Here is a 23,775-nt window from a genome sequence, read left to right on the forward strand (position 1 = left end):
TAATCACGCGTTCGGGTGCCCACAACGCTCTCGGACACCTCCGCCGCTATATGAAATATTTCCTAAGGTTGTTTGTGTTCCAGTGGCTCATTAGAGGCACACCCTCCATGTCTGTCAGCCGGTATGTCCCCGGCCTCATTTCTTCAACCACCCTGTAAGGTCCCTCCCAGTTGGCCGTCATCTTACCATGGATGTTTCCTTTGTTGGTTGCGGCCGACTTTCTCAGGACTAGGTCTCCTACTCTTAAGTCCCTTTTGTGGACCCTACGGTTGTATGCTTTTCTCATTCGGTTTTGATATACTGCCAAGTTGAGCCGTGCCGTATCTCGACTTTCTTCGACCAGGTCTAGGGAGGCTCTTAGGCCTTCTTCATTATCGACTGGGTTAAAGGTTTGCGTTCTGAATGTTGGCACCGCTGCTTCAATTGGCAGGACGGCCTCAAACCCATAGACTAGGTGGAATGGACTGTACCCTGTTGCTTCTTTCTCCGTGGTTCGATTGGACCACAGGACGCCGGGTAGTTCATCAGCCCATATTCCCTTTAGATCTTCAACCTTCTTCTTCAACCCGTTTAGTATTGTTTTATTAGCTGCCCCCGCCTGCCCGTTGCTCTGAGGGTGGCAGACGGAGGAGTATGCAAATTTGATACCGAGCTCTTCCAACCAATTTATCACCATGTCGCTCCAAAACTCTCGGCCGTGGTCAAATACAATGACTTGGAGTAACCCAAAACGAGTTATGATGTTCTCCCAAATCACCTTTCTTACGGCCGCCGTGGTCTTGGCAGGTACCGCGACAGCCTCGACCCATTTGGTGAAGTAGTCAACGGCGACGATCAGGTACTTCCTTCCTCCGGAGGCCGTTGGAAATGGTTCTAATAAATCCATCCCCCACTGTGCAAATGGTAGGGGACTAAGTACCGGTTGCAGGTCTCGGGAAGGTGCATGTATTACCGGAGCATGCATCTGACAATTCTTGCACTTCTTGGTTTTTGCCCTGGAATCTTTCAGCATGGTAGGCCAGAAGTAGCCGGCTCGGAGAGTTTTGTGGGCTAGCGTTCTCGCCCCCATGTAATGTCCGCAGATGCCTTCGTGAATCTCTGTCAGTATAAGCTCCGCGTCGGTTGGGCCGACACATTTCAAGAGTGGTCTTATTACGAACCTTCTGTATAATTCTCCTTCGAACACTAAGTACCTTGCAGCGATCCTTCTTATCTTCTGAGACAGACTGCGGTCCTCCGGAAACTCTTTTGTCAGCTTGTATTTCATTATCGGAGTCATCCACGTCGTCTCGGCTTCGATGTCGCCCACCATGCCGACGGTCTCGGTGATACTTTTAGCATTTCGATATCCACCAAGACGGTTCGACGGCATTTTTTATGCTTGAACGGCAAGTTTTGAGAGAGCGTCGGCTCGGTTGTTCTCGGACACTGGGATGCACCGTATTTGGAAAGATTTCAATTTTGAGGTGTCAGCTTTTACCCTCTCCAGGTACCTTACCATCCCATCGTCTCGAGTCTCATACTCTCCTCGGATTTGATTAGTCACTAAGAGTAAGTCTGTTTTCAACACAATGTGCTCCGCCCCGGCAGCACTAGTTAACTCGACTCCAGTTATCACCGCCTCATATTCGGATTCGTTATTTGAGGCCGACAAGGTAAACTTCAAGGCGTACTCAAACTCGTTTCCGTTAGGGCTGATGATAAGGATGCCGACTCCCCGAGTGTTCGCCGTGGAGGACCCGTCGGTATACACTTCCCACACGCCGGGATGTGATTCTTCTTGATACGTGCACTCGGCCAGAAAGTCTGCAAGCGCTTGCCCTTTATCGAAGGCCTCGGCTTGTCCGAATGCCAAAGCCGAAGAGCTCCACTGCCCATTTGATAAGTCTGCCGGATTTTTCGAATTTTTCTAATGCTTTCTCCAATGGCTGGTCGGTTAAGACCGTCACGGGATGTGCGTCGAAGTAGGGTTTCAGCTTCCTTGCGGCAACGACGACGGCGAGGGCTGCCTTTTCGATTAGTGGGTAATTTCTTTCGGCGGCCAGCAGTGTATGGCTGATAAAGTAAATTGGGCATTGCTGCTTATTTTCTTCCCCGACGATTACGGACCGACCGTGGCCGAGGTAATCGCTAAGTATAGATATAGCGTCTCCCCAAATAATCGGCCTGGACAGGGTCGATAGTGTCAGAAGGTGGGCTTTCAGTTGCCTGAAAGTCGTGCTCTGTTCCTCCCCCCAGCTAAAGTTTTTATTCCCTTTCAACACTTTAAAGAACTGAGTGCTCTTGTCGGCCGACCGAGAGATGAAGCGGACGAGAGCCGTCATCCTGCCAGTCAGCGTCATAACCTCTTTTCGATTTCTCGGCTCCGGTACGTCTAGTATTGCTTGGACTTTCTCCGGATTGGCATCAATTCCCCTGGCGCTGACAAGCACGCCGAGGAACTTGCCGGCACGGACACCGAAGTTACATTTCTTTGGGTTAAGCTTCATTTCATATTTCCTTAGTGAACAAAATGTCTCGCTCAAATCGGCTAAGTGCTCGCTGTCAGACTTGCTTTTTACAATAGCATCGTCGACGTAAGCCTCGATGTTTCGCCCTTTTTGATTTTGGAACACTTTGTCCACCAGCCTAGTGTAAGTTGCGCCAGCGTTCTTCAAACCGAACGGCATCATTTTATACATGAATGTGCCGTGAATGGTGATGAATGCGCACTTAGGCATATCTTCCTCGGCCATAAATACCTGATGATACCCTGAGAAGGCGTCTAGCAGGCTTAGCATAGTGTAGCCTGCCGTGGTGTCAATTAAACTATCTATTCGAGGCAAGGGATAACAATCTTTAGGGCGCGCTTTATTAAGATTGGTAAAATCAACACACATCCTCCACGCCCCTGACGATTTCCTCACCATTACAACATTTGCTAGCCACTCAGGGTAAGCACAAGGCATGATAAACCCGCCGCTAATAATTTGTCTACTTCAACTTTGATGGCTTCATCCTTCTCGGCCGAGGAGTTCCTCATCTTCTGCTTGAACGGCCGAGCGGTGGAGAGTACGTTCAACTTGTGAACGATCACCTCCCGGCTCACGCCTGGCATCTCGGCAGCTGAGTATGCGAAAACATCTTTGTTCTTCCTCAGTAGGTCTAGGAGAACAGCTCTGAATTTTGGCTCCAGGTCGACACCGACAGTTACGGTGCGCCCTGAGTCAATTTCCACTTCCTCGGTCTCGGCTCCTTCGACCATGCCGACATTAGTATTCATCGGGTCGCCCTCCTGCTGCAAGGATGGGCTCTTCCCTTTCTCCGACTTCTTCGCCACTTTGAGGGATTGCATGTTGCACCCCCTGACAGACACTTGGATATTGACTATTTCATCTCTCTCGTCCTTTGAGACGAGCTTTTGTGCTTCCCCCGGTCCGAGACGTAAATCAATGTCCAGGGCCCGGATGGACATCACTGCATCGGCCTCGCTCAAAGTGACTCGGCCTATGAGAACATTGTAGGCAGACGAACCGTCGATAACCACGAACTCAGATAAAACATTTTTAGCCGCATCCGCTTGACCGAACATCACCGTGATCCCGATTGACCCCGGGGTACCAGGGCCCCAGGAGAAGTCAGATAGCGGGTTAGCGCGGGGCTCGTCTCCAATCTTGAGGCCGAGATTAAGAAAGCACTCCCTGAACATGATGTTCGTGTAGGCGCTTGTGTCAATCAGGCACCTTTTGACCAAGTGGTTGGCTATATCCAGGTGGACTACAAGCGGGTCGCTGTGCGGGGCGACGACTCCCTCGTAGTCCTTCTTTTCAATGGTTATATCGGGGATGGTGGAAGCGGGGATCGCTGTTTTGGGCACAAAGTTAATGGCTTGGTACAACTCATTTAGGTGCCGTTTGTGCCCATTAGCTGACCCACCGTTCTCGTTTCCCCCGATGACAACCTGGATTACTCTCATCCGTTGGAAAACTGATTTTCTATTCGCCCCGTTGGCGCTTGTTCCTGGGCCTCCGGCTACATACTTGCTGAGGCTCCCCTTTCGGATTAGCTCTTCGATGGCGTTCCTTAGGTGTCGACAGTTGTCAGTATTATGGCCGGTGTGGCCATGGTACTCGCAAAACTGGCTTGTGTCACCGTCCCCCCTCGCCTTGGGGGGTCTTGCCCACTTCTGTCCATCATTCTTGCTTAGGGTAAAGACCTCGGCTGGAGATGCGACCAGGGGGGTGAGATTACTGTACCGCTTCTGGTTGTATGGTCCCGAACTGCCCCCCGGCGCCCGCCGAGTGCTGTTTCCTATTAAATCTCTCAGGCCGTGACCTATTCCAGTCACGACGACCTTCATCTATGTTGTCCCGGCGGCTCTTCCTCTCTGGGTGCCCAGCTTCACTGTGGCCTACCCAGGTTTTGTGGTAGTCTTCCACCTTTACGACTCGGTCGGCCATCTTTCTGGCGGAGTCTAAGTTGAGGTCTTCACACTTGATCAGCTCGTTTTTGAACTCGCCTTTCGGGAGGCCTTTCATCAGTGCGAAGGCCGCCAGTTCGGTGTTCAGCTCACGGATCTGCTGAACCTTAGCGTCGAACCTTTTCACGTAGCTTCGGAGGGACTCGTCCTCCCCCTGTCGGATAGTTAGGAGATCTGATGTTTCCACGGCCCTTCTCTTGTTGCAAGCATACTGGGCTATGAAATTGTCTCTCGGTCGGCATAACAAAGATACCGAGCCATTAGGTAGCCCCTTGTACCAACTCGAGCCATCCCATGCGGGTCGTTGGGAAGACTCGACACCACACCTCATCAGCCATCTCCCATACCGACATGTACGACTCGAAAGCCTCGGCATGGTCGGTTGGGTCGCTATCCCCTTTGTATGATAAGGGCGGCAGCTTCAGCTTAGTCGGCACAGGGATCTCGAGGACATAGGTACTGAGGGGCTGTCTGACCACGTGTCGAATGACACGCGGCGATCGGCTCCTCGCAACCTTAGTCCGGCTTCTCTCCCTCTGGCGGGAAGGGCTTGTTGTCCGACTTTGGTGAGTCAGACTTCTTTCATTCCTTCGGGGCTGGCCTCGTTGTTGCCGCGGCGACGCTGTCCTCCCGCGAGTGGGGGAAGGACTCAGGTCTGCCACTGGCACCACGGGCTCTGCCGGCGTTCTAGCATGCCCAGCTCCTTGTATCGCCCCGGACAAGTTGTTCGGGGTCACTTTATGGGCCCTGGTCACCTGTGGATGCGCTGCCGTCACCGTCGTCGTGACAGGGGTAATCGGCGTGCTACCCATCAGGTTCAGGAATAGCTTTAATTTGGCCGCATCGACCACATGTCCCATGACAGTGATTTGGTCGGTAGGCAGCGGTGTTTCTGGCTCTTCCGGCATCCCGTACTAGGGATGTCAACGGGTCGATTTCGGATCGGGTGGAGCCTCACCAGAATCCATCACCCGACTCCATCCAACCCACCCGACCCACCCGTCACCCGACTAACTCACCACCCGAATCCAACCCATCCATCATCCGCGGGTGAATCGGGTGGATCGGGTGATTAAACGGGTGATAAAATATATAAAAGTAAAAGTAAAATAAGCCACTAAAACTCAACAAATTATGCATGAAAGATCAATCCATACATTTCAGCCATTATTAAATCTACAACTATGTTCAATTCTAAATTAACATTACAATTTTTACAAATACATAACCACAAAATGCATTATCTATTACATATACGGAGTATTACTATAGTGTCGATGCCAACACCATTGCGTCACCCTTATGACAACCTCCTTGAGAGTTTAGATCTTGAACGACTTACAGTTGACGGTTCGCAGAGATAATTTATTGGCGATTTGGCGGTGGTCGGGGAAGTTTGAATTTCTGTGGCTGTTGATGGTGGTTGGAGGTTGAAGGAGAGCGGTGTTTTTGGTTGATGGTTGAGGTGGTATTTGCGGCGGTCGAAAATTAAGAGAGATGGTAGAACCGTAGAAGAGGGCGGCAGAGAGAGTAATGGGAGAGAAAGTGTTAGATAATTTATTTAGGGTTTGGAAAGAAAACAGGGAGTATATTATGTATATAAAGGTGTTTTTTATTTTTTTTATTTTTATTTTTTTTAATTATAATCGGGTGGATGGATCGGGTGACGGATGAAATTTCTCCACCCGAACCCGACCCGATCCGTCACCCGACTCACCCGTCACCCGACTCACCCGTCACCCGCTTTTTATCCATTTACTTCGCGTTTTCATCCATTAAAATTTTTCGGGTGGATCGGTTTAGAGCGGATTCGGGTGAAATTGACATCCCTATCCCGTACGCCGGCCGTGTCAGTGACTCGGCCGGTGGGGGACTGCCCGATCTCAGAATTACGGAATGTGTCATCCTGGTAGAATGACATTCCTTCACTCACAGTTTCTTGTTGCTTTGACATCTTCTTAGCTCGCTGAATGATTTTTTTTTTTTTTTTTTTTTTTTTTTTTTTTTTTAAATGTAGGTGACTAGCTTTTAGTATCTACTTCCCACAGACGGCGCCAATTGTTCCGGGTGTAATTCCGGAGCAGGATTGTGACCACTTGAGCTTGTAGAATGATGTCGTTGCTTGTCTCTTCCTTTTACTCCTTCCTGTAAAGATGAACAAACTGAGGGCTCGGCTTGGTACCGAGCGTACTCACTCCGACGCTCAAGTCAGTAAACTTAGAGAGATAAGTTGTGTGTTGAACTTGGCAAAGTATATTGTAGAGAGATAAGAGAGTTTATACCAGATTATTCAGTTAGTTTCTCAATGAGAGATGATGAGTATTTATAAACTTTCACCTTTTGTCACGTAGTGGCCAAGTGGCCAAGTGGCGTAGCAGGTGAAAAGACTGTTTTACCCTCGACCGAGGGACCCATGACAGGCCGGCAGGCCGGCAGGCCTGGTTGACTCCATGCCGAGGGGACTGGATGTGAGTACGCGGATATGCCTCTCGGCCGACTAGTTGCCGAGCCGAGACCCAAGTGACAGGCCGACAGGCTTTATCGGTTAGGCTGTTAATATATTGACTTGCTGTCTTTTTAGCTTTGACCTTGCTCAATATGTTGACTCGGTCAGCGGGTGCAGAATATGCCCCATCAATAAGTTTAGTTCAGAATTGATTCATATAAGGAAATGAAATTAAGTTGATTATTGGAAATAAAGGATAGAACTCTAGAAGTACGGAGACAAGATTATAGAGTAACATAAATAAAGCAATTTGAATCATCTAAGAGCAATAACAATAGAAGAACTTTATTAGTTCTAATGTTTAAATTCTTCTTATGTCATATCATATTTTACTAGTTTTAAACCCGTGCAAAATTGCACGGGTATATATTTGGGCCGGTATTAATGATTTTGGATGACTTTTTTTTTTTTTTTTTTTTTTGCATTTCTATTATAATTATCTAGTTGGTCTAAATCAACGATCTACATAATTAATGTTTACATTTGTTTCAAATACGTGTTCAAATACAATGGTTTAAGAGGAAATAACGTAATATACTATTGTAAATAAAATTTGCATACATAAAAAACTTTACACCCCGAATAAAGAAAATAGTTTAATAATCTACTTTAACACAGCTTAGTGTAACATCAGAATGTCAAAGCTTATATGATTTATTGGTGAAATTAGCGTGTGCTAGTAAGCCCATATACAATGAAGTGCATAATAATACTTCGTATTTTGTTTTGATAATTAAATATTTCTTATTTTTAACTAACAAATTCAAAGATGCCGTATTTATCATAAAATTTTGAATTGTTAAAATAAAATTAATAATCCGTATACAAATAAAATCAAAGTGTAAAGCTTGGGCTATTATCGCTTTGGACTTGTTGTCAGTAAATTTATTGCATATGTATAAATATAGTTTTATCAAATTATTCGGAATGTACAAAATTATTTCATAGTATTATTTTCATTTATTCCGATTTGTAATTCATACCGCTTATATGCCATTAATTTCATTTATTCTGATGTATAAAATTATTTCATAGTATTATTTTATAGTATTTTTTCTACGACGGAATTTGTAGGATATTTGTATTGGCGGAATTCTGAAGAAATATGCTCATTTGCACACTAACAGGTCCCACCATAACATGAATATCAAAAAAAGAAAAAGAAAAAAAGGCTGAATTAATGAGGTGGCACGTTCTGGATTGAGTATTGTCTTCTGAATTAATAAAGATAAGATTAGTTCTAATGTTTAAGAACTTTTACCCACAATAGATGACATTTGTATAAAGTTGTTAAATAAAAAATAAGTAATTGGTTTTCCACATTTTTCAAAGCATGCTTATTGGTTCTCAAATTCTCATGTATGAACAACCAAGTTCTTATTTTGGAACTCAATTCTTAAAATTAAGAACAACATTTTACTTGCAATAGAAGAACTTTTTATTTTAGGTTCTTAGTGATCACCCAAGAGTAAGAACCACTATTGCTATTGCTCTAAAGAAAGAAGAATATCGATCACCAATGTGTTGAGATTCTGTAATATGGTGAAATATCGTACAAATTTTAGCAAAATTTTAAGGTACATCGCATAACATTATTGTACACTCTAATCGATGAGAAGTTTTAAATTTATTCTGTTAAGATTGTCCGTTATTATTCATGGAGATTGTAGCAAATTCTAATATTTTTATTGGGTAGAGTGTAGATGTCGGTGTAACTAGAAATTTCTCCTAATTTTGCTAGTGAAATATCTCAGCTTAACCTATATAATGCACCTTATTTAGTAAGAATTGATATTATTAGTAGGATATAATTTAAGGACAAGGCGGTTTTATTCACTACGAATGTCATATTGAAATTTAAAAATCTTGAAGAGACAAAATAAGGAAATGAAGAGTTATATTTAGTTTTTAGCCTCTTTTCCTAAGAGGGAAAATTCTACAATATTTTGAAAGTTATGATTCTATGAGAATTAATTGGGGTGGTAAGTATCTAAAAACACAAATTGAAGACAAAAGACATTTAGAGAACTTTCAAAAATGATGTGTGATCTAGTTGGCAAATGCATAGTTGCACAAGACATACATACATATCTTGTGTAATAGTATCGAGATTTGGACACCATGCATGTCTTCAAGGATACTAGTCGTATCCATCAATTCAGGACAACAATAGTTTGAATTCTAATTTTGGATGAAGTTTTTTTTGAACATAAATTAGTAGAAGTCTAGAAGATTAAGAAAGTTCTATGATGAGATTATAGTAAGATTATCCATTGTTTTTCCCTCAAAAAGAAGATTATCCATAGTTCTTAATGGTTTAGATAAGATAGTTATTTGTTTTTAGTGGGTCAATTCATTCAATTGTGTATAAATGAGTTCACAAACTACATTAATTAGAGCATGTTCTTAATTTTAGCTCATTTGAGTTCAGTTCAGATTAGTTCTATTCAGTTCAGTCTAGCTCACTTTAGCTTCATTTAGTTCAGTCCAACACTCTTACTTTAGCTCAATTCAATTAAATCTCTTTTCAACCGAAAAAAACAAGATCTTAATCTTACTAATATAATATTAGCATGGAATGATCTTAATTAGACTTAATTTGTTATTTCTAAAATATCTTAGTAACAAATGTCAAAATATATCACATGCTGATCTTTCATAAGAAAAAGAAGAAAGTGTAATCTATTTTATAAAGTAATTAAGGAGTTACTTCACTTATTGCCAATTAAATTTGGAATGAAATCTCATTGACCTTGAATGGTGAAGTGAACACTCTTTTCTTCTAGACGGACGCGGTTCAAGCACATGTTCGAATCTAATATCGTATCTGAGTCCATGTGTTATTTGACCTTGATTGTGAAACAAAACTTGGGCCATAATTAATTGATACGTCTGAAAAGCGACAACGTTTCCGTCTACTAAATCAGGTTAAAAAAGGTGACCTCACATGTGAACAGTCCTGTGTAGATATAGGGCCATAATAGTTGTATGTTATATGTTGTATAACAGCCAATAATAGTTATTTTATACTTGTATAACGATCTTATAAAATAAAGCCAAAAATTCGAGGAATTATAGATGGAATGAGTTTTGTCGGTTAACAAATTAAGAAAATTGAAAACATGAAGACGATATGATGCAAGCATAAAGGGGGAATGTAAGCATGTTTGCATTACAAAATGGTACGTGCAACAGCATGTTCATGTTATAGATTTAGGAAATCTGTACCTGTACCCGTCTCATTAAGGCATTACATTATTATAATTAGTCTCCTAATTCCAAACCAATACAAAACAAATGAGTATGTCTCTTTAATTTGATTGGCGGACTGTTTACTATTACAAATTTACAACCCAGTCAGCAACTAGTAAGCAATGACTTGGCCTGGATAAGTTTTTGGGTAACAACTTACATACTAACTACTCTATCAACATGGACAGCAGTAATGGATAATATTTCCTATTGGTTGTCGCAAACGGTTCATTTGGGTCGGGTTCATCACTTCAGTTTAGATAAAGTCACTTTAGATGTATTTTGTTATTTGGTTTTCACTTTTGATATGCATGGTCGTGTTCATTTCTAACTTGGATAATAAGAGTCATTTCAGCTACGGTTAAATCAGGTTCGGTTATGTTTTGGATATACAAATACGATTAAAAGTTAGTAGAAGATAAAAGATTGACTAATTTGATAAACAATTCAAGAAATACAAATGTATCTGCAATGCACACTGTTGTACAGCCGATGGGAGAATAAAAGAATAATTTAGTCTCCATCACTGCATCATTCCTTTTTCTTCTATGAGATTCCTTAAAATAATGATTAAAGTTATGAGAATGTACGTACGTACATTTTACTAAGTCATGAAGATTAGATTACATCCATACATATAATCCAAACAAATAAACGACGATCAAACAATAAGAAATTGATCGACTGCACCTTATAATTAGGAGATATACGCGAATATACTCTCTTGTGTGCCGTGAATCATGAGTTATGAGTAATGTAATTTTGCAACTCATTTTTCGGGTTGTAAATCAAGGAATCATCGTCACCAACTCAATCTCCATAACTCGAATTTACGGTTACCACTTCTACCAACAAAAGGCCAAAAAAGATCAAATGAGCTCCTCCCGCTTATTACTCGCTCTCGTACACAATATGAATAAGCATAATGATATTATGAATATTACATATCAAAATTACGAATATGCGTATATTAAACAAGTACGGAGTAAAACGCAACCCGGCACACCGCTTGTGGCGGTATGATGTTTTAAATCCATAACCACTCCACCACACACGAAAGATTTCCCGGGTCGGATGTGATACGACATCGACATCCATGTTTACCTGCCTTATTGACAACCCTTACTGAAAGTTGTTCCTCCCTTTCTCTAGTTGCTTCAAGGGATCGTCACCCAACAACAACATCAGAGCCTTAATCCTGTTTTGGGGTCGGCTGACATGAATCATCCTTTAGAACCGTACATGGGTGATCGCACATCTCAAAATACGAACAAAAAAGAAAGGAAAAATGAAAAATCAAAGGGAGAGTAAAGCAAGTTTGAAAACCGAAGTAAAATTGAAGGGCCCGAAATACCTTAAAAGTGAACCAAAAAAACAAAAAAAAAATGTTGCTACGAAGCAATGATTGTCACTTGACTTGACGATATCCTCCTGAGGATAACAATCCGGGATCAACTCTATTATTCAAGCGATTAAAATCTACTAATTTACATTATGAAAAACAAATTTCTATCAAAACCAGTGAATATTACAAATGCAATGCCAAGTATCATAGTGATTCTATTGTCATTCCTAAACAGGCGGAATAACTGACAATATTACCGAGGGAAAACATCACCACATTTTGTACCAGCAGGAAAAAAAATTACTGTACACTCACGCAAAAATATAGGCTACTAAATTGGATTAAGCGGAAAACCCATGGAGCAAAGGCTCAATGAGCTAAAATGAACTCCAATTATCCGAACTTTTTTTAGGTGTTTCCGAGGAAACCTTGAAAGGTCCGGTGGAACCAAAGGGATCAGAATCATCAAAAGACGAGAATCCTCGACTATGACCACCGAAGCCACTTCTACTGCTGCTAATGGAATCAAACCTTGTAAGGGTCTCACGTGGTGGTGAAAATCGGGCGCTTTCATTCATATTGAAAGAATCAAACCTTGAATAATTATCAAAGAACCCGTCTCCAGCTTCACTGTATCTTGGAGAGTTACCTGACTTTGAGAATGACGGTGTTGCTGGGACAGAGTCAGCAAAATTGAAGGGGCTCGTTTTGTTGTATGAGTTGTCCCCTTGTGGAGAATCATTTCTAGGACTTGAACCGAAACCGCTGGAATCAAATAGTCGATCTACTTGCTGGTCCTGTAACAGTTGAAGAAGAAACGATTAGACCTGACAAAACAGACCCGACTAAAATGACCATTTAATTCCAAAAACTTAAAAGGCACAATCCATAAATGACTCGATTGACCCAACCTGAACATAAAATGACCCAAACGACCCAAGCAGGAACTGACCCATACCCGAAATAACCACAACCTGTAAATCTGTAATGGCCATTGGCCAGACTTGAATGAATGACAGGTCTATAAACAATGCGTGAAAATTGGCAAACAGAATTCGGGAGTTGGAAACATGTTCTCGCTCCATAGCTATAGTTGACAAACTATGTTACTTTGGCTGTATTGGTGAGAGTCGACGCGATATTCCTTCCAGCACAACATGACACGACACTTGATAATTTTAGGTAAAAGCCTGACTGTTTATAAGATGAAAGGCCGTGTCTGTTATTCAGACACATACATGGGTCCGAAACTTGCAATTTTGCAAAATGGTTCTGCCTGAGTAATATAGGTAGATGATAGCTGGGCTGGCTTACCTTGGAGTTAAATCCCCAGACGGAATCCACATCGTCGGTGCCATCAAAGTTACCCCAACCTTGATCATCAAAGCTTCTGTGAGAGAACAAGGGAGATCATATTAGGACTCATAAGATACTGTGATAGAGGAGAAGATGGGCAAAAATTAGTAAACCATACCGGTGAAGATCTGTGTCTGCCTCGGAGCTCCTTGCAAATACATCTGAAAAATCTTGTGACTGGCTTTCTGATGTAGTTCGATGCGACGGGCTTCCACGAGGGCTTCTTACTGAATCATCTTCACTGTGAGTGTATCCAGATTCACTATCAAGAGCCCGCTCGCCTCTACTCGATTGCTTCTCTGACTTGGTATCAGCGTTTGATGGTGAATCAGGGTCAAATAAATCATCATGAGGATATGTACCATTCTCGTACAATGTAGAATTTGGAGAGGTTTTGGCATTTGGAGTGCCCGAAGAAATTTCCTTGTCAAATTGTAAACCTGGAAATAACCAATCAGATACCAATCTACCATGCAATAGTACAACATTATTATAACATTACCCCAGTGCCTCGAGGGCTCCCACAAATAGGAGGATAAGAAGGGTTGGCTATATACAACCTTAACACCAAAAAGAGGCAGTTTCCGGATGACCCATAATGAAAATTGCGTCGAGAACTGCATGCAATGATGACTATTTTATCGTAAAAAGGGGTGTAACCAGTTTAGTGAACTATTTTCCTTGTTCCGTCATAATCTAGAACCGAGTACTGAGGCTTTGGCTCCATTGGAAATGAAAACTATACAAGGTGCTACAAATCAATTGTCATAACTCAAGCTATTGGAAACGGCACAATGTTCAGCCACTATATATGGCTATATAAAAGATAATTGTGAAGAAATCCTGTAGTGCCCTCTCCACTGAGGGAGAACAGAGGGCTAAAAGCGAACACTGGAAAGAAAGGGTTTTTTTCCCGTTACCTTCATCTTCAAACTTGTCCCATTCTTCATCCCAAACCGCAGCTCCTTCTTGAATCCCGGGCTGCCAGCCTTTAACATAACCAAAGCATAAAAGTCAGATAACAAAGAGAATCTAAACATCTAATGCATTCTCCTACCCTATCTGGTCACTCTGGCAAATAAAAGTATGACGCCATAATCCAGAGTGATGAATATATATTCTATGGAAAAAATACACTAAAACAAGAAACACAAATGGTCAAGGAACAAGAGAGAAGCACCAAGAATAATTTCAAGAGTTACCTTTGGGGAGCTCAATTAATGCTTCCGACTTAATTTCTAAACCATGTTTCTTACAGCGTTCAGACAAAGCCTTCAATAGCTCCTCAAAATCTGACTGTATTCTATCAGCACGTACCTGGATATAAAGCAACTCATCAGTAGAAGTTACTATTTTCTTCGAAGACATCATTAGACCCAAAAAGGGATGGATCGAAGTCTACCTGAAGAATACCATCAGAACTTCCACCTTGTTCCATGTTAGTAATTGCTTGTTGCAACTCCATTTTCCGCTCCTGGCAAAGTAATATTTTTTACGGCACATAACGGACTCAGTTTAGTAACAGAGAACAGCCTAAAAATTATTAGCTCCAGAGTAGCAATTATGCTGTTCAAAATCTCAGAATGTATAGAGCAAATATTTTCACCATGAGAACTTCAGCAGTCAACTTTCAAAAAGTCTCATCAATAGATTTACCAAGAAAGTAAATGCTTTGTTCACAATTTCACATGTCATTGAAACCAACAATTCTACGTGTTTAACAACAATCAAAAGTTTCTATAAGCACAATCGCAATACCTGATATTCTCGGAATTTGGCCTCTTCGATCGTTAACTTTGAAGCTATTTCTGCAACTTGCTTATATTTTTCTTCATATTTCTTTCCCAGAAGCTCAGCCTGAAAACTCATTCTTTAGACTCTACACAAGGTGACTTCGCAATTCAATATTGTACGGCAGACCCGAAAAATAGGATACCTCACGCTTGTCAGCAGAAGCACGCTCAATAATTTCATTAAGTCGATTATCACATCTGCTCTTGTACAGAACCTACAACATAATAAGAAGATTTATACAAACAAATAGGGAGAAAAGGAATAGATGTCAATGCTGCTTATATAATATGATATCGACACACAGCACATGTAATCAACTTTACTAAATCTAAACATACATCAACACCAAACTGCAGCTTCCCTGTTAGTGCGTTATCAAATCCATTTAAAAGATTGGTACGGACGACGGGGAATTCAACTATGCGCATATAGAGATGTTACTTTGCTAGGCCCCGAGGACCACAAATTGAAAGGAGATTTTTTTTCATGATGAATGTTCTCCTCTCAGCACACCAATGACACCACGTCACTGACAGTCGAAGTCCAGATATTTGATATCTTTTAATGTGTAGAAATTCGAGAATGACTTTGCAGTGACATAAAGTGTTATGCACTGGACATCATGACTCTTTGGTAATTTGACCACCATAACCTCCCAAAATGGAAAGAGCGTGGAACAAACTAAGATGGACTACACTTGAATTAGCATCATTCTACCATGATAATACAAAAGCACATTTCAAATTTGACACTTTGCCTGCATAGTTTGCAATGTTGTCTCTGCAAGGCAGACTTCTACCGGACAATACTTAAGAGCGCTAAATAAGGGTTAAAGATGCAACATATCTAGAGAAAAATAGCTATGTAGCTCAAACTCTTCAAATTTACTAAAGTCCTAATGTCATACATTGACACTCTGACATGGGTTTGGGTACATACTACGGACAAGTGACACTTCAATTCAGCCAAAAACATGAATTTCCCTAGAAAAATAGTCGAAATCGGCATTAAAACATGAATTGTTTTGTCAATGACGTATAATTATGTTCAGGTCGAATAGTTAAAGACAAAAAATTATGTTCCGGTCCAGTAGTTTTGCACTCTAGCTTTCTCACCCAAAAACTTCTTTCCAAACCTTATTAGGTTATTCCACAAATGGGAACTTGTTAGAAAAATATGACATTTGATAATTTATACTGACTTTTGCCATCCTTATTAGGTTATTCCACATTTAATGCATGAATTGTATTGTGTTGTTTAGTATAGGTGTCAATTCGCTTACTCATCCACACAGTGGGTAACAATAGCAAATTAGCAATTGCGACACCTACTATATGAATACGACACCTGGGAGGTTTCATGGTTCACACTCAACCATTTCATAAATTATTGTGCATTAGCACTAGAAAATATATAAAAACGGGCAGACCGTGAAATAACTTCAGACCTACCAAAAAAAGAAGTAACAGAAGAACACACAAGGAACACAAAAGGTACAACCAATAACAGCTGTACTGACGTTATACTCTTTCATCGAGAATTATTAAGCTTTGGATAATTCATTTTGCAGAGCAACAAATTTGGAACATCACACATTCATAAACACAAAAGAAATGAGCATCCTGTGGCGGTACCTAATGCAGTTGAGGCATTACTCTAAAAGGACGATAAAAAGCAACAAACAGAGAAAGTACTTACAAGTTCTTGCATCTTTGTACGGTAGTATTCGAGCTTCTCCCTGGAATCTAGGTATACTTTCTCCACCTTTTCAGCCTTGAAATGGTTAAAAGAAAGAAGTTTCAATACTTTGGAGAGCATTTAAATCGTCAGAACAATTTGGGGACGAGAAAGAGTACAGATGGTGTAGCATGTGTTGGCAGTCTTTAAGGTAAGTTGCGGCATCAACAGAAGTTTGAATTTAAGAATCAATAATTCACAGCCCAATCAATTCAAGTTATCTATAAGTGAAGTTAAATTAGTCACTATTTTGTCGGGGGGATTTTTATGGATATGCATTATGCATTAGGAAGAGACTTTTGAGTACATAACAAGGGAGTCAAAAGCCAAATAATCTCGTTTAGATCTCCCCTCTTCCTTAGATACAGGTGAAAAGGCTAATAGTTAAGCTCGTCATTTTTTGCCGATAACCAATGAAGGTGACCCACATACCACATGATTATCAATCACATAGCCTCATCATGTTCATCATTATGCCAATGCCTCAAAGGTTCTCACCAGAAGTGGAGTAAAGGGGATGGGTGTACGAAGCTTTACCATAGAAATTGTTTCATGACCCAGAATCAAAACACACAGAGCCTTGCTTTTGATGGGTAAATGTTTGACTTTATACAGGCTAAGAAAAGGAAGAGAGTAGCAGTTTGAACATGTGAATAAAGCTGACGCATCAAGTTGAGACCAGTGTCATGGAGCCCAACTTGATTCCTGGTCAAGTCAGTATGACTTCTGAAGTGTGGACATGGGCCCATCATATCTTGGCAAAACAGGCGTCGATACTCAAATAATGTACATTGAATGCCACCAATACCATAGTGGAGAAGGAGTACCTTTTTCTCTGCTTCATTTGTTTCTGGTTGATTTGGCTGCAATAAATTCTGCTCACCATCATTTCGAAGGTTTCCTTGGGGATTGTTTAATACTGACGTTCTTGATTTTGGTTGATGGAATTGCATTGACTCATCAGCCTCAGGGGACTGTGCGACTGGCTTCAAACCAGATGGAGGAGCCATAGGTTGAGAAGCAGGCATTCCCTGTACTGGCCTAACCCCTAGTTTTAAAAAAAGGAAACATCTAAGAAAATTATAATACAAGGTAAGGAACGAAGGGAGCGAAGCATAACCACATAACCCCAGTGTTCGAAAGGCTCCAGTAAATAGAATTTGGCTGTTTCCAAATGAGCCATAATACAAATTGCATGGAGAATTGCGTCTAATGGCAATTACTTTTCACAATTTTTTAAAAGAAGGCATAACTAGTATAGTGAACCATTTTGTTTATTTCATTGTAACATAGAACCAAAGAATAATGAGGCTATTATTATCGGGGAAGAACATAAAAGGCAGCCATAGTTATTGGAATCATCCACAAAAATATGTGGGGCTGCACTAAATATTATTTATCAGAGAATATGAACACACCTGAACCAGATGTAGGACCCCATCCTGTATTACCATGAGATGAATAAGAAAGACCAGTCAACCTCATGAGTGTTTCATCAAACTTAACGCTGTCAGGAAGTAAAGGTGGAAGGGTACGCCCTTCTCTATAGCGCTCCATCAAGTAGAGAGCTATGCAGAACTCTCTCAATGAAAGCATGCTATCACTATCCTGGTCAGATAGATCCCACACTTGCTTCAAGACCTCTGAGAAAACAAGTAAACACTACAATGAGTAAAAAGGAACTATGGACAACAAGAATTCAGCTCTGTGAAAGCAAACAATTTAATTTGAGAAATAATGATAATGGGACAATCATTAAAATCTACCAATGTACACATCGGCCATCGCAACTATACAACAAGGATAATAAGACCTTACCTCTTGGCAGCCTCCAGCTGAGGAACAAATTACGGGCCTGCTCACCCGTAATTTTCCCATCTCTGTCCGTGTCAACCTCCGTGAAAACTTTAGTGTATTTCTGAATACCAGGAGTAGTCATCTTTGGCCATGGAGGTTGTGACGGGTCTGATGAAGCAATCCCAGCTCCAGCTTGAGCACCAGAGGCGGGAGAGGTAAGTTGAGTTACAGGTTGTGATGGGTTTGAGTAAATCTGTGGTGGCTGTAGCTGGCCACCCGAAGGCTGTTTCTTGAAAGCCCCCTGTAAAGAGTCGAGTGACCGTGACATTGACGGAGACTGAGCTGGCATAGATGATACAGGAACAATGGCTGATGAAGAAGGCCCTGTGGATGCTGGAGGAGGAGCAGATGCTGGAACAATGGCTGAAGAATTAGGAATACTTCCCATGGAAGGTATTGAGGGTGAAGAAACCGACTTGGTCATTTGAAATGAAGCAAACGGATCTCCGCCGCCAATTGAGTTGGAAGAAAACCCATTTCCAGAAACCAGATTTCCATTAGGACCTTTGCTTGCGCCTTGGGATGCCATAAGTACATCCAGAGGCGTAGAGGGAACTGTCCCACTACTTGGAAGCTGGGATGGTGGTCGAGAAGGAGCACCACTAGTCCTTCCACCCAACCAGTCTGTTGAGATACCGCTCATACCGGTGCTTGATTGTGCTGGAGTTGGCATGCCTGAGCTAGGGAGACCAGGTGTAGACATGCTTGGGTTTGGAAGACCAAGAGTGGAAATGCCTGAGCTAGGAAGACCAGGAGTCGACAAGCCAGAGCTAGAAAGGGCAGGATTCACCAAACCTAAGTTAGGGCGCATGCCTGAGTTTGCAAACCCAGGTGCGGAAACGCCAATACCTGCATTTGGGAGTCCAGGACCTTGGGAAGGTCTGACCAACTGATTTGCTTGAGGTGGATAGTATTGTTGGTTCATATTCTGGTTAGGAGGTACAGGTCCTCTATAGCCTAGATTTTGTGATGGTGTAGGTGCCATTGAACCCATATGTACTGCTGGTGAACTAGGCACAGAAATTGGCTGAGGTGCTGGAGTGAGCGAAAGATTGATTTGAGGAGGAGGGATCTTAGCTGAAGCTGGTCCATACAGTGCCGCCTTAACAATCTCAGGGGTAAGGTCCCGCTTACTTTGTGCTACCGTTACGAGCTTTAGCGCATTATAAAACTCCTGGCGACCAAGGAAACCAGCACGATTCTGATCGGCATGCATCCATACCTGTGAAAGATCGAATGCACACATCAGTAGCAATAAGTGGGTAACCTCAATAAATTATACTCCATATCAGCTGTGGTGGCAAAGAACAAGTCAATAGCAAGCTGTTCACATAAACTTGAAACACTGGTTGCACTTTACCCTGCCTACAACGGAGCCCTTGTGGAATGTGGTCATCCACAAACAGTTTCTCGATACTGTTGTTAACTCAGATGTAATGGTGTGTAAATCTGACCATTTATCAATACCATTTACGGGAGCCCTTGTAGCACTAGGGTTAAATTTGAAACACTGGTGCCCTAACTCATATGTGCTAGAACGTAAGAACTCCTCGCAAATGTCTAAAATCAGTTTAATTAACGATCTCTCAACTAAGCGACATTGGCACAGAAAAGGCAACTGGAAAGGCAGAACCCATCAATATTTTTCCAGTTTATTCAACCTCGGATTGCACAACTAATCATTCAGACGATTCCTTATTAATGGTGGCCATCCCACACAACTACAAGAGAGCACAAAGACATGGATAATCATCTCAATTCTCAAATCACACATCTAATACCACAGTTTTTTTTACAAATTCCAAAACAACTATGCTCCCAACCCATAATCTCATACACCAAAACCGGAGAATACAACATTATGTAATACTCCCTCCGTCCCGATCAATAGTAAGTAGTAACACATAATCTCCACCCCCACTGAATTATACACAATTTACATCACAATTAAATGCAACCCATTATATACTACTATTTCATCAAGTTCAAAACCCACTTCAAAGTACCCAAAAATATCACATCTTTCACCTGAAAACGACCAAAATTCAATTACAGAAACCCATCAACCTAAAACTGAATTATACACAATTTACATCAAAATAAAAGCTACCCATTATATATATTAAATCATCAAATTCAAAACCCATTTCAAATTACACAAAAAGATTACATCTTTTAACCTAAAAACAACCAAAATGATATTACAATAAAATCAACAAACATAGAAATGTACAAAAAAATTAAGAACCTGGGCAAGAACTTGTTTAGATAAACCGGATCCTTGGAAGAAAGAGACAGCTTCAGCTCCACTAATCCGACCATCATGATCTAAATCTGCCCTTTTAAAATATGCATCAAATTGATCCATGTTTTTTCCTTCCCCTAAATTCTAGATTATCAACATAATTTTACTGTAATGTCATGATGTAATAATTATAACTTTATAAGCATATGAGTATTATTGTGTTGCAATTTGAGAGTACCAACTTTATGTTAGGGTGATTTAGGGATTGGATTAAGGGTGAAAGAAGGAAATATTAAAATTGTGAAGAAAAGTCGTAAAAGATACCAGCAAGGCAGCAACCGCAGGTACGATCAGTGCCACCTTGGATGTTTTTCAGGTTTGTCTAACTAAATTCCGCATAATACCCATTAAATTACGAAAAAAAATGGGTAAAAATTTTTCGGAAAATGCACGCGGTCTTTTGAGATTTAATATTTTACTTGAAATATTCAATTTTTTGATCCCGAGAAATTTTAAGAGGTCATAATCCGTGGTTACGAACTCATAAAGTGTCGATTTTTTTTTTCTTTTCGAATTGATCATCTTTCCGGGATCTAGTGATCTACTACTTAAAAATAGTCACTCAAAGTTTGTTCGGTCAAAAAAATTTTTGACATACAATAACTACTAGTCACGGAATCCAAATACGACAATATTTATTTTTCAAAAGCGTAGTTATCGGAAAGATGATCGATTTGAAAAATAAAATTATTACTTTCTGAACTCGTAAACACGAGTTATGACTCTTAAAGTTTTCCGAATAAAAAATGTCAAACTTCAAGTACACCGCGTGCATTTTCAGAAATTTTTTCACCTAAGGGAATATTAAAAAGGTTTAGGTGGGAGAGGTACGATCCTCCAGAAACACAAGAATTTTTCTTAAGTTAATCTTTCCGTACCGATCATTTGTTTACCTATTCCATCTTTGAATGTCTCAGGCACTTGGTTACTAATCTACTCTGTCCCGATCATTTGTTTACTTATTCCTTTTTTTTTATGTCTCAATCAATTGGTTACTAATCTACCTTAAGGATGCTTTTGATAAACAATTTGATCATTCACACCCAGATGGTCCACACGTCTTCTAATAATTGACCCCATATCCTTCATTGGTCTGTGCCAAACCAAAAATAAACAAATGACCGGGAAGGAAGGAGTACACTTGTTAAGATGATATTCCCTCTTAAATTTAAAGCGGTTTGGATATAACAACTTAAATTTCAGGTTTTTTTTTTTTAAATCTTTGGTGCACATTGGGTAAACCTCGAGAACCACCCTTGAGTGACAAGTTCGAAGTCTAAAAAACAGACAAGTGACATGGTAGCCTATAAATCACATACACCAGTCACCACTCACCGGGCTATTCGGCCAAGAATCCGCTTATAATTATGGTATATCTTTTTGTTTTTCTTGTTTTTGATTATTATTTACTTAAAAATGTTATCTCCTTCATTTGATTAGTATTGAAATCAAACTTACGGAAATGAGAGGAGGTTAAACATTTTTAGAAATATTTTGGTGGACGTTTATTTCTATAAAATTACTTTGAAAAAGCTAAAATACACTACTACAAATCCAGGCAACTACAACGCCCCTTTAACAACGATTATTCACGAAAATCACAATAGACGTTGTAGAATGTATGGCGCGAATTTTACTAAAATTAATTACAACGGGTATGGTTATAAAAACCGTTGTTATTAGTTTTAACAACGGGTCACACATGCACAACCGTTGTTAATAATTTGGCGCAAAGTTAGTGAAAAGTAATCACAACGGTTACTTTTGTAACCCGTTGTTAAAACATATTTGACAACGGGTGTTTTTTACAACCGTTGTTAAAACATATTTCACAACGGTTGTTGTTTAATAACCGTTGTCAATACCTTCCATACTATAAACCACACAAACACAAGTCTGCTGCAGCCACAAAACACAACCCTTAATACACAAACACAAACACAAACACAAACACAGCAGACAAACAAACACAAAACACACACTTTCTCTTTCTCTCTTTCTCATCGTCGCTTTATCTTCTCGCTCACATCCTTTGTTGATTTCATCGTCTCTTACGTTCTGTATTTATCAGGTAAATCTCGCCGTCACTGTTAGTTTCATCGTCATTATTTTCTTTTTCTATTTGTTTCTTTTGCATGTATGTGTTTTTATCGACCATTATGTTATTTGTTTAAGTATTGTTCGCATAATTAGTTAGTAAAACAATGAAGAAGCAAGATGAATAAGCAAGATAAACATAATTAATATATATATATATATATATATATATATATATATATATAGAGGAAGGATCAACTAAGGTCCTTAGATATAATAAGTCCATAAGTCCTAATGTGGACGGTTGGATCAATCAAACCAATGGCCAAGATTTCGCAGTCAAACCCCACTAAACCCCATTAAACTAATATTTTTGATTTACCTCTCTCCTCTTACCCACTAACCCATGCATGCTACACTGTTTGTCCATCACCATGATCATTTCCTCCTCATTTTCTAGACAATTCAAAACAACTTGCGGGTATTTGTGTTTTCCCTCTATTTCCTGTCATTTCGTCTTCCTTTTCTTTCTTCACAATTCTGATAACTGCATTTTCATAATTACCAATTAACTCCATCCTAACATACGCCATTTTCATCACAACAAATTAATACCAACTCGCGTGCAAACTCGCCTGTCTCCATTTTTTTATAAGGTATTTTCTCCATTCCTTATTTAGTGATTTGTAGTTTGTTTTTTGTTAATTATTGCCTTTGTTAAACTATCATAAAAAGAGTTCATTTGATTTTTCAATCTTCAATTATGGGTTTGCTGATGTTTATTTGTTCAATTGTTAATTATGGTTGTGCAGAACAAATTCGAGGTCATTTGATAATTAACAATGGTTTTTGCCAAGAAAAATGCCAAGAAATCTTCCAAGAAATCTGAATCGAAGGTAAAAAATCTCGTCTTGTTGGTATAACTCTTATAGAATGATTTGTAACTTCAATTAAATATCTGTATAACTCTAATCCCAATTGTTTGTCATCTACAGATGGATGTTGTAGAAAGTATTGACACGGGAATTGATATCCAGGTTAAAAGTTTTGATTTTGATTTATACGTTACTAGATGTCTAACTCTGCTTACTAGATGTATAACTTTAGTACTCAATATGTATAACTCT

General features: G+C 40.3%; 1 protein-coding gene across 1 annotated transcript; it reads right to left on the reverse strand.

Moving 5' to 3' along the window:
- Nucleotides 1-11,685: 11,685 nt before the first annotated feature.
- On the reverse strand, nucleotides 11,686-21,009 carry LOC141611971 (uncharacterized). The gene is made up of 13 exons (XM_074430650.1): nucleotides 20,555-21,009; nucleotides 18,268-19,528; nucleotides 17,868-18,092; nucleotides 17,277-17,497; nucleotides 16,411-16,485; nucleotides 14,855-14,926; nucleotides 14,677-14,775; nucleotides 14,321-14,392; nucleotides 14,121-14,235; nucleotides 13,839-13,907; nucleotides 13,037-13,358; nucleotides 12,877-12,952; nucleotides 11,686-12,359 (listed from the first exon to the last, which is right to left on the reverse strand). Exons 1-13 carry the CDS (start codon nucleotides 20,672-20,674, stop codon nucleotides 11,940-11,942), a joined length of 3,147 nt encoding a protein of 1,048 aa, XP_074286751.1. The 5' UTR covers nucleotides 20,675-21,009; the 3' UTR covers nucleotides 11,686-11,939.
- Between the last annotated feature and the right edge of the window lie 2,766 nt (nucleotides 21,010-23,775).

Source organism: Silene latifolia, chromosome 1 (genome assembly GCF_048544455.1).
Source record: "Silene latifolia isolate original U9 population chromosome 1, ASM4854445v1, whole genome shotgun sequence".
NCBI classification, from domain to species: Eukaryota; Viridiplantae; Streptophyta; class Magnoliopsida; order Caryophyllales; family Caryophyllaceae; genus Silene; species Silene latifolia.